The 16,709-nt window shown below is 60.1% G+C and overlaps 1 protein-coding gene across 1 annotated transcript; it reads left to right on the forward strand.

Annotated features, from left to right (window-relative positions):
- Nucleotides 1-1,186: 1,186 nt before the first annotated feature.
- MISP (mitotic spindle positioning) lies at nt 1,187-13,321 on the forward strand. Its single transcript, XM_019513154.1, has 7 exons — nt 1,187-1,287; nt 3,268-3,397; nt 5,673-5,777; nt 8,294-10,310; nt 10,884-11,047; nt 11,476-11,514; nt 12,599-13,321. Exons 1-7 carry the CDS (start codon nt 1,187-1,189, stop codon nt 12,686-12,688), a joined length of 2,646 nt encoding a protein of 881 aa, XP_019368699.1. The 3' UTR covers nt 12,689-13,321.
- The last annotated feature ends 3,388 nt before the right edge of the window (nt 13,322-16,709 follow it).

Raw genomic sequence — 16,709 nt, forward strand, 5'->3', positions numbered from 1 at the left:
GCCCGCTGCTTTGGCATCGACACCCCCCGGCCTACCCCATCCCTGGGCCCCCGCACACACCATCGCCTCTCCAGCCAGCGCCCGGAGCCCCCAGCCCCCAGGGAGAGGGACAGAGGGGCCTGTTCGAGCTGGAGGAGGGTGGATGCGTGGGGATGTTTAGAAGGATTTAGACGCATCCCCAGGGGGTGTGGAGGATGGACCAGTGGGTGGACGGGTCCATAGAGGGTACGTAGGGAGGGAGAGATGGAGGGTATATGGATGGATGGAGGGATAGAGGGGTAGAAAGGGTGTGTGGGGATGGATGGGGCAGGCCGGGGGGTGTCCCTGCCTCCACCCGCCCCAGGGCTGCCCAGTGCCTGGCTCTGCCCTGGTGGTTTTCCTGGGAGCCGGGAGGCTGCTGCCTCGTGACCGTGCCAAATGCTCCAGGGTGGGGGGAGGAGACGATAGGACAATACTGGCTTTAATCCCTCCGCGCCCTGGCGCCTGCCCGAAAACAGGAGGATGGCTCTGCTAGCAGGAGCAGCCCCATCCCCCCGTGTGCTCGGCCATCGCTGGCATCTCCAGGGCCAGGGGCTGCAGGCAGAGGGGCAGTCTGTGCCCGGGGAACACAGCGCAGGGGCTGGGGGCCGAGGCGCTGCTCAGGCCCTGCGACGGGGAATGGAGGCTCCCCGCCGCCTCGCTCCTTCCCCCATGCTGGGCTGTGAAAGCACCACCATGCTGCACCCCAGAAGCAGCTGCATTTCAGCAGCAGCGTGGGGTCCTGAGGCTGAGCCACCCCTCCCTGAGCTCCCTGGGCACAGAGCCCTGTGACCAGATCTGTGGGTCTCATTAGGCCATGGAGCCATGGCATGGCAGGGAATCTCCTTGCGGTGCGGGGCCTATGACACACACACATGCCGACGGGACCCCATATTCTGGGGCCTCAGCTCCGTTTGCCCTTGGGGTGCTGCTTGGCCGCGGGGAGCGGGGCAGGGCAGGGGGTGCTGCCGTCGGCACCAACAAAGCCTTTCCCCAGCTCAGGAACATTCCCGCGCTGCCCCGTCAGCACCCCGTGCCCATTGTGTGCCCGGGCCGCCGTGCCCCCGGCAGCTCCCACGCCTCTGCCCGGCCGCCAGCCATTGTTGCCCGCAAATCCCAGTAAAGCCCGGCTTTAGCCCACAGATGCTGCGGAGCGCCGGGCCCGCGGATGCCGATCCAGGGCCCCGGGGCTGTGATCCTGGACGCGGAAGAGTCCCCCCGCCCCCCTCCGCCCCTATGGGAATGCCAGGAGATGGGCCCCTACCGCAGGTGAGTGAGGCGAGGCTGGGGGCAGCGGGTGACCCCTCTGTCCTACCCCTGGTACTGCTGGGCTGGGGCCGGAGGGGCAGGATCCTGGAGAGTTTCCAAAGCATCTCTGTGCCCCCCAGCCCAGCCCGCAGCTTGTGCCCCCTCCGAGCTCCAGCTTGAGGTGCTCCCGGGGGTCCCAGAAGGCAGCCCTGCCCCCATAAGGTGCAAGGGGGCCAGGCAGTTGTCGTGCTACTCTGGGCACAGGCCTGGCCTCTCAGTTCATGCCAGCTGGGGAAGCCCCCCGGGGCCAGCGGAAGAAGCTGAAGCCCCTAACCCAGTTATCTGCAGGGGGGAGGGAGAAAAGGGGGCACCCTTCCCCAAACCCAGATCTCTGCACTGGGCTGGAGGCCGTGGGCATCGCAGGGGGAGCCCAGCCCAGAGCTGGGGCCCGTCTCCCTGTCACCCCCTCGGTCCAGGAAGCACCGGGGTGCGTGGCCCGGCAGCTGGACGGGGCATTGGCCAGGCCCCGGGACCCCTCAGTTCAAGCACAGGGTCACCAAGTCGCTGGGAAGTGCTGTCGCCTCCCCGTGCCTCAGTTTCCCCCATCACACGGTGGCTGTTGACTTGGGGCAGGGCTTGACCAGGAACAGAGACGGGCTTGCGGCTGCCGCTAAATCCTGCTTCAGCAGCACAATCCCGAGGTCTCCCCCCCATCTGCTGGCTCCAGGCCGTGGCCGAGAGCCCTGGAAAAGGGCAGGGCCGTGGCCTGGCGGCTTCTAGAACGAGCCTGCCCATCCCCTGCCGCTCCCTCCCCGGTCCTGCTGCCTCCGTGCTTCCTGCCAGGAACGCCCCACGGTGCCGGCACTGGGTGCCAGGAGCCCCCGGCCCGCAGGAGGCCCCATCCTGCCCTCGATTCAGGGGTCCTGGGGTCACGGGGGGGTCCTGGGCCTCATTCGGTGGCGCTGGGCGTGGGAGGCTGGAAGCCCCTGAGCTGGCCACAGGCTCTTTTTGCTTTCGCTTTCCCTGCTCTTGAGTTTGTCCCCCTGAGCAGGGGTGGGCAGCCCAGGGCGGGCGGCAGGGCTGTTGCCAGGGACGCTCACAGCCGGCAGCAGGGCCAGGCAGGGTCCCATCAGCATGGGACAGGCACTTTGCAGCCATGCATCCCCCTGCTCCCCCCAGCTGGGAGCCTCACCAGCATCTGTTGGCGCCGGTGCCCCCTAATCCTAGCTTGCGGCTACCCCACGCTGTCCCCTTCCCGGATCTGCCACGGCTCTGCCCCCCTGACTGGCAGCCTCCGGCTCTGGGGTGAGAGCGCCCTGGATGCCCCAGCCCTGCTCATCCCCATGCTGCCCTGCACCGGACCTGGCCCCTCATCTGGAGGGTTCCTTGCTCCCTCCATGCACCTTTGGGCCACAACCCCAGCCCACAGCAGCCCCTCCCCAGAAGCACGTGGGCTCAGCTTGACTGTGGCCAGCCACAGAACCACGCAAAAAGGATAGAGATAACACACTGGGGGCTGGGGCACCCCCTGCCTGGGGCAGCAGGAGGAGAGGGGTCCGGTACCTGCCTGCCTGTGGCGAGCCCCCCGTCCCGGTCCACCCCCAATGCAGCTAGTGCTGCTGGTGGCTTACAGGGGGTCGAGCAGCCAATGCAAGCAGGTCACTGGGGCGGTCGTGCCCCCTTTGCGGGCCAAACTCGAGCTCGGGGCAGACACCCATCCACAGCAGCCGCAGGGATCTCAGTGCCACACAGGGCTATGCTCGGCTCCAGCCCCGCTCTCCTCTTGCTTCCCCAGGTGCGGCTGGCTCCCTGCCACGCCAGGCAGGGCGTGGAGCAAGGCGCCCGCGCCATCCCCATTGGCTCCCGCCCGGGCAGGTGTCCCCACTGCCGCACAGGAAACATACTTAAACCCTGCTGTTCCCTTCCTCCTCACCCAGCCCCGGGCGCTGATGGATCGGGGTAGCCGGTCGGAGACAGACGGACGGACGGCTTGATACCCAGCTGGCCTGCATCCTCCCTGCAGCTGGGCAGCGTGGTGGGCACAGACAGCAGCTCCAGGAGCCAAGGGAAGATGTTCAAGTACACCCCGCCCTGGCAGGTCCTCTGTGCCACCCTGGAGCCCCGGGCACAGGTAAGAGCCATGGTGCCCGGTCTGTCCCCGGTCTCGGGTGGTGGCTGCATGGCCTGGGGAGGAGAGCAGGGAGCTGGGAGGGAGTGTGGCCTAGCAGTCAGAGCAGGCAGGACTCCTGGGGTCCACCCCCGGCTCTAAGGTGCTGCCACACCGGGAGCTGCAGCAAATCCACGCTTGTCTCCCCCTGCATGCATGACCCCAGGGAAGTAGACCGGGCTGGCTGAATGGCTGTTCCCTCCCCACCTGGCACTTGTCAGGGCAAGTTGCCGGCACAGGGCGGTGGCCGTGCCCTTCCCGGCTGCTGCCCTGTGTGTGCCCTCTGCCCCGCGGCCAGCGTGGCAAGGCCCCCCTCAGCTGTGGGCCGCATCCTGGACAGCCCAGCAGGCTCATCCCTGGCTTCTCCCTGCCCCCACGTGCCCGGCAGCTGCTGGTCAGGAACAAGTGCCGCACACCAGGAAAGCAGCATGTGCCGGGAGCGCGACCGCACAGCATTGCTATCTCTGTAGGGAGACGGCACCACCAGGAAGTTGGTGGGACCCTGGGGATGAGGTGCCTGGCTCTAGCAGGAAGAGGCGGCGATGGGCTCTGCTTGTGGCAGGTGGTGCCAGGCTCAGGGTCAAGGGCAGCGTCCTGCCATGGACCCCCTTGGCACTGCCCTTGTCCATTGGGTGGGGTGGGGTGGGGGGTCTCTGCACTGAGCAGAGGGGCACTGTCTGTGGCTGGGGAAAGATCTGTCCTCTCCTTTCCCTTCTTGGTGTGGCTCTCAGAAGGGCGACATTGGCAGCCTCACATGGGCAGGGGAGGGCAGATGCCCAAGGGATGGCAGGAGTATGGGGGCAGCTGGCAGCTGAGTCCCCGAGGTGCTCCACTCTGCCGCGGGGCAGGGCTGGGAGCGGAGATGCAGTGACATTGCTTCCAGTTATGCCAGAACAAACCCCGGGGGTGGCAGAACAGCTAGGAGAGGAGGCATCCTGCCCGGGGAGGGGCCCAGCGGCATGCAGGAGGATGCATGTCCCCGCAACCACCGTATTTGCTCAGGCCGGCTCCTGCCCTCGCGTCACCCTCCACATCCCCTGGAATGTGCTTCCTCCTCAGCCGCCGGCTGACGTAGGTACCACGCTGGGTGCAGAGGCCGGGCCTGGCATCGCTGCCCCACACATAGCTTCCCCCAGCTGCAAACTGCTGCACGGATACCTCGGCCCCCAGCCTGGCATGTCAGCTGCTGACAGCGACGAGAATGGAGCCGCTGAATCTGCGGCCCCGATCAGCATCCAAACCCTCCCAGGGGATGACCCTGGGCTGCCTGTCTCCAGGGCCGTCAGCCCGACGCTAGCGGGTGGAGGGTGCCCAAGCTCAGGCTCGGGCACTGGTGACCTGACCCCTCCTCTGCGCAGACCAAGACACCGAGAGAAGCCCAGAGCCACTGCCTGCGGCTGAGGTGGGAGAAAACCCCAGGCGTCCTGGCTCCCCAGCTCATGTGCTCCACCCAGAGGTGGCTGACCTGGGGCACGCATGCCACAAGTGGCACGGGCAGCCTCTGTGCATGGCACACCGTGGATCGAAGAGGGGGCAGGCAGTGCAGGGGCAGGTGCGTTCCCTCTGTCCTACCCCTGGTACTGCTGGGCTGGGGCCAGAGGGGCAGGATCCTGGAGAGTTTCCAAAGCATCTTGGTGCCCCCCAGCCCAGCCCGCAGCTTAAGCCCCCTCCCCAGGGAGCAGAAAGCAGAGCAGCTGAGCAGGAAGGGAGCACAGGGCAGGGAGCAGAAAGCAGAGCAGCCAATTGGGCAGGGAACATGGGGCAGGGAGTAGAAAGCAGAGCAGTGGATCAGGCAGGGAAAGGGGCCTGGAGCACCACTCAGGGAGGCTGTAGGGCTATTCTGTGACACACCAGCCCACAGGGTCGGCTCCCATGGCAGTCGACCACCTTCCCCCAAGGTCAGGCCTGGCGTCCCAGGGCTCCGGCGGGGTTCACACCTGAGGGTCTGTCGGGGAGCTGGACAAGGCAGCGTTGGTGTGAGACCCAGGCAGTCCTCGAGGGCAGGGAGGGCTCTGACCCACAGTGCCATGTGCTGGGTGGGTCAACGCAGGCGGGCAGAGCTCAGTGCTGGGGTGGGGCTGGGCCCTGCCAGGGGCCACGGCAGGTCAGTGCCTGCGGCTCCATCGGCCGCAGCGGAGCGAGAGCCAGGGAGTTGCTGGAATTCTGCCACGGACTCGGGGCCGGAGCTTATCAGGGCCCCGCAGCCCAGCGCAGGCCTCCCTCCTGCTCCCCCGCCCAGCCTGGTGTGCCCGCCGCACAAACAACCAACCGCTCACATGCGCCGCAGGCCCCGCCAGGCCACGGTGGGCAGCAGGGAGCCCCACGCCGAAGCCCTCGTCCCACCGTGAGTGTGCCAAGCTGGGAGGGGCAGGGGAGGCTTCGCTGTGGTTTGAACGTCCTGGTTAGGATTAACCATAGAGCAGAGCAGGCGTGTGCTGGTGAGCAGCAGCCCAGTCTTGGGACGGCCGTGTTGGTGTGCACGCGTGCCGATGCGTGTGTGCTAGCCTCTTTGTTCATGCGTGCATGTATGTGTGCCTCTGCAAAGCACGTGGGTATGCAAGTGAGGGGCCTATGAGGTGGTGTGTGTGTAAGGTGCATGGGAAGGGGTGTGTAAGAGTGCGTGCATGTGTGCAGAGGGTGCACACATATGGCTGTGTGGTCTGTCTGGCGTCCAGGCAGACCAGGAGAGCCCAGATAGCTATAACCCAGCAGGCTGGCCCAGCATCTGGGTGCTAGGGCTGGGCTGTGACTTCTTGCTCTGTCCCACGACCCTGTGCAGGTTCCTAAAGCACTCAGATCCCTCCCTCTGACCCCACAGGCCCTGCACAAACCGTGCACTTTGGCCTCCTGCCTCCTGGGCGGTATCTGGGTCAGGACCAGCCCCTCCAGACAGAGCAGCACCTGCAGCCTCCACACCCTGGGAGGGCTGGGAAGCCCCCTGGGTGGAGGAGGAGGCTCAGGCAGAGGACAGAGAACCAGGCCTCCTGGGCTCCTGGCTCAGGGAAGGGGGGTCTCTGCACCTCTTTCTCTCCTGTCCCCACCATAGCTGCAGTGCAGGAGAGGAGCAGGGGCCCTTCAATGCATTGCTTGGCTTCAATATTCTTCAAAGTCTTCAGGCACATTGGCTCCTAAGTGATTTAGGGGCTTTGGAGAACATTCCCTCCCGCCCAGCCCCCAGGCCGGGAGTCCCTTGGGGCGGCTGGACTGTGCAACTGCCCCTCAGCGGCCCCCCGCTAACAGCTGCAGACAGCAAACAACATTCCCCAAGAGCCAGCCACTCCCAGCCGGGACCCTTGACCCCCGGCAGGAGATAAGCAGCTGGCAAGAGGCCTCCAAGCTCCGTGCAGCAGGGGCCATAAAGGAATGATGATTAACCGCAGGTATGTGAGGAGGGAGACGAGCGGGAATACCTCGACCCAGCCCTGAGCAAAGGGATTCCTGTCCTCGAAAGCCCCATTTCTCCAGGGTCAGTGGACTCGTCCCAGCCTGCCCAGTGCCCGCCCCTTCCACTGGCTGCACGGGGAAAAGGCAGCTCCACAGCCCTTTCACCAGCTGGTTGCGCAGCCTGGGCCATTCTCAGAGCCTGGGATAGCTCCAGATACCAACTGCTCAAGGGTGATGCTGGGTTTCGGCCTCCTTGTTGAATGATTGAATGAGAAAGATGGGGTCTGTTAGTGGGATTGGGGTCCCAGGAACCAGGACACCTGGATCCTAGGCTCCATTGTGGGGGCAGTAGTGGGATCAATGTTTGGGAACTCGGCGAGGAGGGGCCAGCAGTTACAGCATGAGTCGTGGGCCCTCCCTGTGATCTCTCTCCCAAGCCTCCTGGCCGAAGCTGGGACATGGCAGCTAGGCTGGAAGGTCTCCCCTGCTGCTCTCCCCCCTCCCCGGCCTGGCACCCAGGTCTGTAACAAGCCCTATTTCAGCTGGCAGCTGAGCCAGTGAATGCCAAGGTCAGGGCTGGAATTTACTCCTGTTTTGCCTGATACTTGGGGTAAAGTCTGCTCGGTTTTATGAGCCACGAAACTCCCTTTATGGCCCCTATCCTCGCAGTGATGTCAGGAGCAGGAGCCCAGGGCTGCTCTTCCCGCAAGTCCATCAAGGAGGCAGAAGGTGATTAGCTCCGTTCTTCTTCCACCACGGACGTATTCTCCTTTGTTCCCCGAGCTCATCCGCTCCTCCAGGAAGCTCACCCCAACCTGCAGCCATGCCCTAACGCAATCCCTGTGCTGATCCTGGGGACGTTCGCTGCAGCAGAAGTCCAGTTCTGCTCTACACGCCAGGGGAAAAAACGAATCCCCACCCCTACTAGCAATATAGGAGCTATGACACAGTGGAGCAACCCAGCTTTCCTCCAGCAAAAGGCAGCGATGCCATTGAAGTTGTTTTTTAAGGGGTGCTGCCTAGATAGTCCCCAGGGGCACTGCCGCCACACTGCAGCCTAAGTGTGAGCTGTTGTGATAGCGCAGCTGCATTATAGTTAGCTTAATGTTATGCAAGGTCACTGTGTACAAAGAGCGGCTGCGAGAGCAGCTCACCGGAGCAGGACGAAGGTTTGCCCGCTGCCTTGATCGCTGATTAAATTTAATCCCTGAGGCCGAGTCGCTATCGGGGAAGTGGCTGAGACTCCTAGAAGGGGCTTGGACTACACGAGTTATGGAGGTCCATGCTGTTTGACCACCTCCGTTCCAGGACTGGCGTGTGCATGCAACCAAAGCAAGTCCCGGCTAGGTGACACCCGCTGGGCAGCTGCAGTGGCTGATCAGCAAAGGAGTGGGGTATGTGGGGATGGGATGAGGAGTGATGCTCTCATCCATTGTGAGCTTGGATCCTGTAACATGGCTTTTCCCCCCTTTCTAGGGACTGAAAGGCCCCGTCCCTGGTACCGCAGTCCACTGGGGGTATGAAGAAGCTGTGATTGATCCCGGGCCCAAACAACAGCTCTGGGGCCAGGAAGACAGACTGAATGAGGAGCCTTCCTGGGAAATGGATAGAGTCACCCGCAATCCAATCTTCCACCTCCCTCAGGCAGCTCCCCAGGCCAGCCCCCCTGGCGAGAGGAAGTCTCCGCACGGTGACAAGGGATGCAGCAGCCGGCAGGTTGAGAATGGCCATGGCTGGGGATCCCCCCGGGCCCTGGAAGATGCATCCGAGTTCCCAGCAGACGTCCTGGACAGTGGGAGGGACCTCTGGACGCCACCTCCAGACCGAGAGTCCAAGCTGGAGGTCGTGAGGGCCGGGACGCTGTACAACCTCAGGGCTTACAGCGGGCAGAAGAAGCCCTCGAAGCTGTACGAGGAGGATGAGGAGGAGCAGTACAGGTGCGTCCCGCCCAAAATCTCCCCCGAGAAAGCAAAGGAGCTAGAAGAGGAGAGGAAGCAGGTTATCAAGAGCCAGGTGGTAAAGAAGAGCTCCACCATGGCCGAGAGGTGCGGCTCCGTGGACGAGCTTAGCTCTCCAAGGGCCGGCACGCCTGAGAAGAGCGAGGCTAAGCTGGGGGGCAGCTGTGCCCCCAGCTTTGCCATCTGCTTCGACGGCAGCTCCCCCAGGCAGGCGCTGACACCCGTCAACCACGAGAGCATAGACACGGATCAGATCGACTTTGCCACTGCCCGGCAGCAGTTCCTCCTGCTGGAGAAGGCCAACCCCGGGTCGCTCTTCAGCCCGGGACAGCAAGGCAAATCCCCGAAGCCGGAGTCAACCAGGAGAGCTTACGAGTGCGTATGGCAGTGTCCGGAGCTGTTCCTTGGCACCCCCAGCCAGTCCGGGGAGGATGGGGGTAATATCGCCTACACAGTGGGTGCGAAAGAGGAGCCGTGTGCTCCCAAGAAAGCCAACACGCCAAGGTCCCATCCCAATAGCGAAGCAGCCCCTTTCCCCCGAGCATCCTCCCACGAAGACACGGGCTTGAGCCTGGGCAAGATGCCCACCGAGTCCAGCGCCGACTATGCCAGCGATGGGAGTGTGTCTGAGGTCTTCGAGGCCCCGTCACCATCCGAGCCCGACAGCTGGGATGGCGCCAAAGAGCCCAAAGCCAGGACCGAGACGCCCATCGAGAGGGAGATCCGCCTGGCGTTGGAGCGGGAGGAGACCCTGCGGAAGGAGAGGGGCCTTGGGGGGCAGTCGAGCAGCAGAGAGCTGGTGGAGATCCACACCAAGCCCCTCCTCGCCATGTCCCACTCACCTCCGCCGGGCAGGAAGGGGAAAGACAAAGGCCGTGCTTCCTTCTACGTCCAGCGGGAGATCGAGCAGGAAACCCAGCGGGAGGAGGTGCTGAAGCGGGAAGGCAGGCTGCTGGGAGCCTATGACAAGGGGCCGCAGCAGGAGCTGGGTGAGCGCAGGAAGGTGTTCGAGCAGGACGAGGCCACGCCAGCCCCGGCCAAGAGCCCAGAGGCGCTAGCCTGGACCCAGACTGGCGCGCCTATGATGAGCCGCGGTGCTGGCTCCACGGTGGATGCCGTGGACCTCCTCAGCTTCCAGGCTTATCTGCCATGCCAGCGGGACGCCGGCCTGGAGGGCTTCTCCAGGGCAGGAGCGGAGGGTGCTGAGGCCTGCGCGAGGCCTGCAGAGCCAGGCGTGGTGGATAGGGAGTACTTCAACACCCCGCTTTGGAAGCCCAAGTTCTCCTTTGCCACGGACCAGGGCACCGGGAGCCGGCAGCGTGCAGAGCAGAGCGCGGCGGGGCCAAGCGCCCACGAGGAGCAGTACACGCTGAAGTCCTGGAAGCCCCAGGCAGCCATGCTGATCGAGGAGGACATCCAGCACACCCTGCAGCGGGAGCAGGAGCTGCGGGAGCAGCGGAGGATGAGCGAGCGGCTGAGGCAGAGCAGCCAGGAGGAGAAGGGCACCCCATCGCCGCTCTCCTCTCCCAGCTCAGGTATGGGGGTGGTAGGGGCTGGGGCGGGGATGCACTCTGTGTGCTGAGCCCTGGGCATCTTTCACACCTCCTGATGCCCAGGGCCTGATGGTGCCCGTAGGGAGGGGGCTGCCTGGCTAGGACCGTGGGTACCGTAAGTGTGCTGCCCAGCCCCTACCAGGGGGATGGAGCTCAAGCCTCCTCAGCACCAGCTCTTCTCTGCTGGAAAAGGACAGAGCCCCAAGCTTCCTGCCCCTGATGGGGCAAATATCCCAGAACACGGGGGCTGGCAAGATATGGAGAGGAACTCCTTTGAGCTCTGAACCGGGAGCCAGGGCTTGGCTCCTTGTGCCCACACTGGGCAGGATCTGCTGGTGGGGCACGGATGGGCTGGACTGAGCCCGGGGGCGGGCAGGATGGGTATGCAGGAGATGGAGGGCTTGAGCCTCTGATCCAGCCTGGGGCCCTTTCGGAGAGCTCCTTGCTGCTGGTTGTACGTCCTCTCGGTCCACAGGGCCGAAAGGTCTCCGGAAAACATCTCCCCACGAAAGGGGATTTCATGCTCTCTCACATGGCCCCGTTGTTCTCTTCCAGGCGCCTCCGGCATCAGTGGCAGCTACTCGGTGTCCGAGTCCCCAGTCTTTGCTCCTCTCTCCATGAACATGCCCAACCCCTACCAGGGCTACTCAGGGAAGTCGCCAGCCCCGCAGAATCCCCCGCTCGGCAGGAGGAAGTTGAAGCAGAAGGACGACAGGATGGTGAGTGCTCCTTTCAGGGCTCTGGGGATGCCCTGGGTGTGAGCCACTGTCCCGCAGCGGGCTGGGGCACGGGTCCGGAGCTGCCCAAGTGCCCTGCCTGGCTCTGAGGGTTTGGAAACACCAGGGGCGAGCCCAGGAGATCTGAGCTCACTTCCTGGCTGTGAGGGTCCCCTCACTATGGTCGTGGAGCTGCAGACATCGCTGCTGTGGGGTGTCTGCTGCCGCCTCAGGAGAAGGCAGCCATGTGCACCCCACTCCACCTCCTCTGGGCTGGGCACTGCGGCTGTAGCCAGGCACAGGCCCTTCCTTGCCCCTGCACCACCCACCATGGGAGTCCCTCTATCACATGGGCCTGGTCGGTCCAGCCAGTCCATTCCCTCTCCCCCTGCCTGGTTCCTGCTCTCTGACCCTCTCCTTTCCTCTTGCAGTATGCAGGCATCGAGCCAAGTGACACCATCAACACAGAGGTACAGTGCAGCTCCTAGCCTGGGGACACTTGGGGACACCAGGCCCTTTCCTCCAAACTTTCTGGATGAATAATAAGCATTTTCCATGCCCGGCAGCTTAATTGGGCTGACTATATACATCGCACTGAGGCAGCAATGTCTCAAGGCATGAGAAGGGCGGTGAGGGGCCGCATGGCCAAGAGCAAAGCCTAGCTCCACTGCCTTTGGGCAAGGAGGAGGGGCATCTCAGTATGAAGGTGCTGGGCTCGGGCACAAAAAACCCAGCTTCAAGCACTTGGGGTGCCACAAGCTCCGTGGGCCTGGATACACAGAGGTAGTTAGGTGCCTAATGCCCACAGAAACCCCTGCCGGCATTTAGGTGCCTGAATATTTCTATGGATGGGTGTTTTAGTCTCTTGTAGCTCAGCTCCAGTTCTGTGTAACAGGGTGGTAGCATCACCTGCCCGAGGGGTGTGATGGAGGATAACCTGCTTGCTGGAGGATGGGGTGGCTTGGGTGCATGCCTGCCTCCTCTCTCTGCAGAGGACAGGTGATGGCTGGAGGGGGCAGTTTGCAGCCAGGACTTCATCTAGCGCAACCTGCCTCTGGGCCGATGCTTCCTCTGCTCCTAGAGGCTGAAGGGGAGTGAATAATTCTGGCTCCCCCCATGCCAGAGAGCCACTCTGCCCTTCGCAACAGGGATTAGCAGCTGGGAGAGATCATGGTGACGAACCAGGGATGCTTCAGATCAAACACAGGTGTCCTTCAGCTGTTCCCCCATGGGCCTGGCACATGGGCCACTGCTTTCAGGCCCAACTCGGTTGTTGCTGTAGCAGTGTCTGTTCTGCAGACAGGACCGTACCCACCGGGGCTTCAAGCTAGCATGGGTGCATTTATGCTGCACATCTATACCCACCTAAAGTCACCAGGGCCTGAACATTCAAGGAGTTGTGGGCACTCAGCTCTTCTAACAAGCTGGGAGAGTGCGTCACATCAGCTGTTGCACATGGCACACCCATGGCCCAGGAGTATTGTTAAGACAGAGATCAAATAAGCCGGTGCCTAAGAAATCTGCCTCTAATGTCACACTTAATGGGTCTTTTAGGTGGTCGAAAGCACTAGAGTGATTCGCCACAAGAACTTGCTGGCCCAGCGCTGGGAGGCAGGACAGTTTGCCAACAAGGACGATGACTGAGGCTGCTTCAGGCCAGCCAAGACTGCGATGCACTTGCGTGCGGTCCATGTCGGACCCCACCGGAAGCAAAGACTCAGCCCCTCCCTGAACTCTTCCAGCTCCCGCTGACCCCCAGAATCAAGGCCGTGGACATTGCGCTGGTCCGAATCGACAAGGCGACTGTTTACAAATCTCTAGTTTGCGCTTGCTTATTTTTTCCCCCCTTCCCTTCTGCTCCAAGAGGACATTTTATTATGGTTTTTTTTTTTTCCTTGAAGGTGGAAAACCAGATCATTTCTTCTGAAATCTCTTTTGCAAATCAAGGGCTAGATTCAGTGAAATCGGACGGAAATTTTACTCCTTTCCCACTGGAAGGTGCATCCCTGTGCTGGGGAAAAGGAGTCTTATTTTGTTTCTGAAGATGCTTTGGGTTAGGTATGCCAGGTGGAAGCTGGCCTAAGAAACGAGCTGGACAGCCAGATCTCTGGATCTTTAGAAGCAATCCAGTGGGCAAATCAAGGTGTTAGACATCAGTCAATGTGATCTGCCGAGATGCAGTGCTATACATAATATAAATAGATACGTATTTTTAATGCTGCTGGTTATTTGGAAAGAGGTAATTTATTAAAGAGTCACCCTGCTGCCTCAGCCTTCCAGGCTGCTCTTCTCCGTGCAAATGGCCTGTCGATTTGTGCATTGGGGATCGTGCGTGTTTAAGAAGAACGGGGCAAGGGAGGGAAAGTTACATCCGAAAGTGGGAGATGGAGGTTGCTGGGCCCCTGAATTGAGGTCCAGGAATTGGTGAATATTCTCAGGGATCTGGGCAAAAGCAGAGGGGTAGGAAATCAGTGGCACATGCTGAATTTGCCTTCATCTCCCTCCATTCGTGCAGCAGCCTGGGAGCTCCAAAAGAAGCATCCCCCTCCGAAGCCAGACCATATCGGAGCATCCCACTAGAGGGCCCCAGAAGAGCAGGGCTGGCAGCACGGTCAGAAATCTCATGAAGCTGCTGCAGTAAAGAACTCAGGGACCTTTTTCGGATCTAGGGTGACATGCACGTGTGTGCAGCAGGCCCCAAATGGGCCCGTGCGCCAGTTGAAAGCTCTCTGGGAACTGCCCGCGTAAGGTACCTGGTCATGGGCCCAACGAGAGGACAGCCTGTAAAGTGCCGAAGAGATGGAGCCAGACAAGGTTCTTTGGGGAGATGTGGTAGCCTTTATTAGAGCGACCGATTTAGTTAGTTTAATAAACCAACTAAATTAGTTGCTCTACATTTAGTTGGTCTACTAAAAGATATCACATCTACCCGAAGAGCCTTGTCTGCCTGTGTCCTTAGACCAGCACGGCTACAACCAGCACCCCTAAAGCAGGAGTGATTTAGCTTTATTCCCATTGCCTTTTGCTGAGCTCTCGGTTCCTAGATGCTTAAGCAGCTTCTGCCAAGGTTCTCTGGGTAGACGCAAACTCTTTTATTAGACCGACTAAATCGTTGGAAAAGGTGTTGTGAGTCCGTGCAGAATAGCAGTGGAAAGCCAGCCAAGTGTCAGCCCGCTGCCAGCAAGGGCCTTGCCTAGCAGGCCGACCATCCTCAGCTTGCAATGCAACCAGAAGCGTGTAGCGGGCGCACAGGCTGGGTTTACTTTGGGAGACATTGGGGTAATGGGCTTTCCTTTCACTTCCTCTTCTGCTTTTCTAGTCTTAACCCTGGCTGCAGGGAGGCACCACATTAAGAACCGTATGCATGAAAAAAGGGAAGAGAGCCGTGTCCTGGGTGTTCACTTCCCTCTCACATACAACAAACCCTCCCAGCATTTCCCTCCTCTGGTGAGTAGGGAATAGGCAAGGGGCTTGTGATTATGAGGTGCCAAGCCCTATTTAATACCCCCTGGTCTCAGCAGGGCAGCAGGGTGAGCCCTGCTCCTCCACGTACGCGGTTGTGCAGCATCAGGGTTTCTTCTCCATCCAGTTCCTGGGTTGACTGAGGGGTCATGAAAAGCCAAGCAGTGAGGGAATCGGTTGGGGAATTAGGAGACTTGGGGAGAGGGAGCTAGTCTCAGCTCTGCCACTGATTTATTGTGTCACCTTGGGAAACTTGCTTTCCTTCCTCAGTGCTGCAGTTTCCAGCAAAATGGAGAGAATGATTTTTTCGTTTGCAATGTGTGTTGAGATCCAGGGGTGAAAAGCACCTGTGGAGATGCTAATTCCCCATAACACTGGCTTCCCAAACAGTATATCACAGAGCTGAAACAAAATGTTCCATGGGGGCATGCTGTTTCCATGGGAAGCTCCAGCAAAAAGCAGACCTCCCTGCTGGGGCTCCCGGAGCTCAGCAGAGGACCCCCAAGGGGCTGGGGTTCACTGGCTGTGCACCTGGGGAGCCACCAGCTCCGGTGCTACAGGTGGCTAATGAAGCCAGAGAACTCTGGCTCATGGGCATGGTCCTTTCCATCCTTCCCTGCAAAACATATCTGAGATTGAATTTTTCCTCCTGATTCAGAGCATAAAAGATTTCCAAGTGCTAAGGATTGTCAAGGGAAGGGATTTCCACTTCCCATACGTCACCTGTTTCCTTTTAGCTACATGGTGTTATTAAGCAGATGCCAACCATACCGAACATTTCCCAGAAAAGTCTGCCACTGGGATAGTTGTAATCTCTTCCCTTCAGGATGAAGAACAGGCATCTATACAGCTTGGGGGTCATGGTATATCCCCATGGGGGGATGACCATATCACAGCTCTGTATTATGCAGGCATCTGGCTAGATCCAATATAGAAATACTGGAAAGCAAGAGCCAATACAGTTCTGAAGTTTCTGTTTGGAGCCACTGCCAAAGAGGAAAAGCAGCAGGTAAAATGGGATTATGCTAGCGATATAGCCAGCACTGCTGTCTGTAAGGAAGGTGGTGTTCAGGGGCATTTCAACTTTTGAGAAGTTTGTAACTTGGCCATTTGCCTTTGCAGCTGGCTGAGACCTGGCCTTCAAGCTCTCATTGAATCCTTTCAAATTCAGATGAAGGGTTCTGCTGTGTTTCAATCGACACATACCAGAAGAGAGAAGGCAAGGAGCTTTGCAAAATTACAGGTGGAAGCAGAGGCCCCGAGAACAGTGGAGGCCGGAGGGCCCTGGCCCCCTTCAGGACAAGGGCCGTCACCTGAAATGCGTTGGACATATCCACGCCTTAGGGCCCCTCCCTGGCAAAATATATAAGTCAGTGCCTATGGGTGGAAGAGAGGAGTCTAGTCTGAGTCTCTCTAAACCTCCATTCTCCTTGTGCCCTCTGAAGACATGAGCTCTGAGATCAGCCATGCAATAGGGGGAGAGAATCCCCATGCTTTTCTTTCAGCTATATATCTCCTGCTGGGATCCCTCTAGACAAGAAGGCAGTTGAAAAGATTACCCCCAAACCATTTTTAAGCCATCTAAACCTTCTAGGGAGAGCAGGTGCCCTCACCTAGCATATAGTGCAGTTGCTAGCTCTTTGGACTTCCTGCCCTCCAAAAAAAGCATTTGGAAATCACCTAGGAGGACAAATGCAGGTAAGGGTTAAATGTTTCATCCTGTGCACCTGAGAGTCTCAACCATTTCAATAGACTGAGGGCAAAGTAGAACTGCAATTTCTCCTAGTAAAGTGATGGAAAGCCTGGAAGTAAAAGATAGTCTCTGAGGTGGAAGAGGCGGGTGTGCTTAGCATCCAGCTTGCTCTAAGGTGTGAGAAGCCATGGAGAACATCTATGCAGAACGCTGCAGAGAAACGAATGTATTCTGCTCGCTGGGTATGTAAACGCATCTCTTTCAAACAGCAGGAAAAGGAACAAGTCTGTCCAACTCTCTATCCCCCCCAGCACCCCAAAGCTGACAGCTGAGGGAGGTTGGAGGCCCTCCCTTTCACCCAGCTGTTTGCTAAGTGGCAATCAGGAGACTGCAGGAGGGCTAAGGGGCTTCAGCTGCAAGACAGTGGAGTGGCAGCGGGTTGGTGTAGGTCCTGGAGAAGTAAGGCTTGGAGAACCGTTAGGGTAATAAAAGAGAAGGAAAAAGTCCAGC

The sequence above is a fragment of the Gavialis gangeticus genome, unplaced genomic scaffold (genome assembly GCF_001723915.1).
Source record: "Gavialis gangeticus isolate Ggan-Ray unplaced genomic scaffold, GavGan_comp1, whole genome shotgun sequence".
NCBI classification, from domain to species: domain Eukaryota; kingdom Metazoa; phylum Chordata; order Crocodylia; family Gavialidae; genus Gavialis; species Gavialis gangeticus.

Excerpts from the sequence above, each read along its gene's own strand:
- MISP (XM_019513154.1), top strand. The coding sequence starts at position 1,187 with ATGCCGATCCAGGGCCCCGGGGCTGTGATCCTGGACGCGGAAGAGTCC. Across the intron at positions 1,288-3,267 it reads GAGATGGGCCCCTACCGCAG|CTGGCCTGCATCCTCCCTGC; the intron begins GTGAGTGAGGCG and ends CTTGATACCCAG. Across the intron at positions 11,048-11,475 it reads AGCAGAAGGACGACAGGATG|TATGCAGGCATCGAGCCAAG; the intron begins GTGAGTGCTCCT and ends TTCCTCTTGCAG.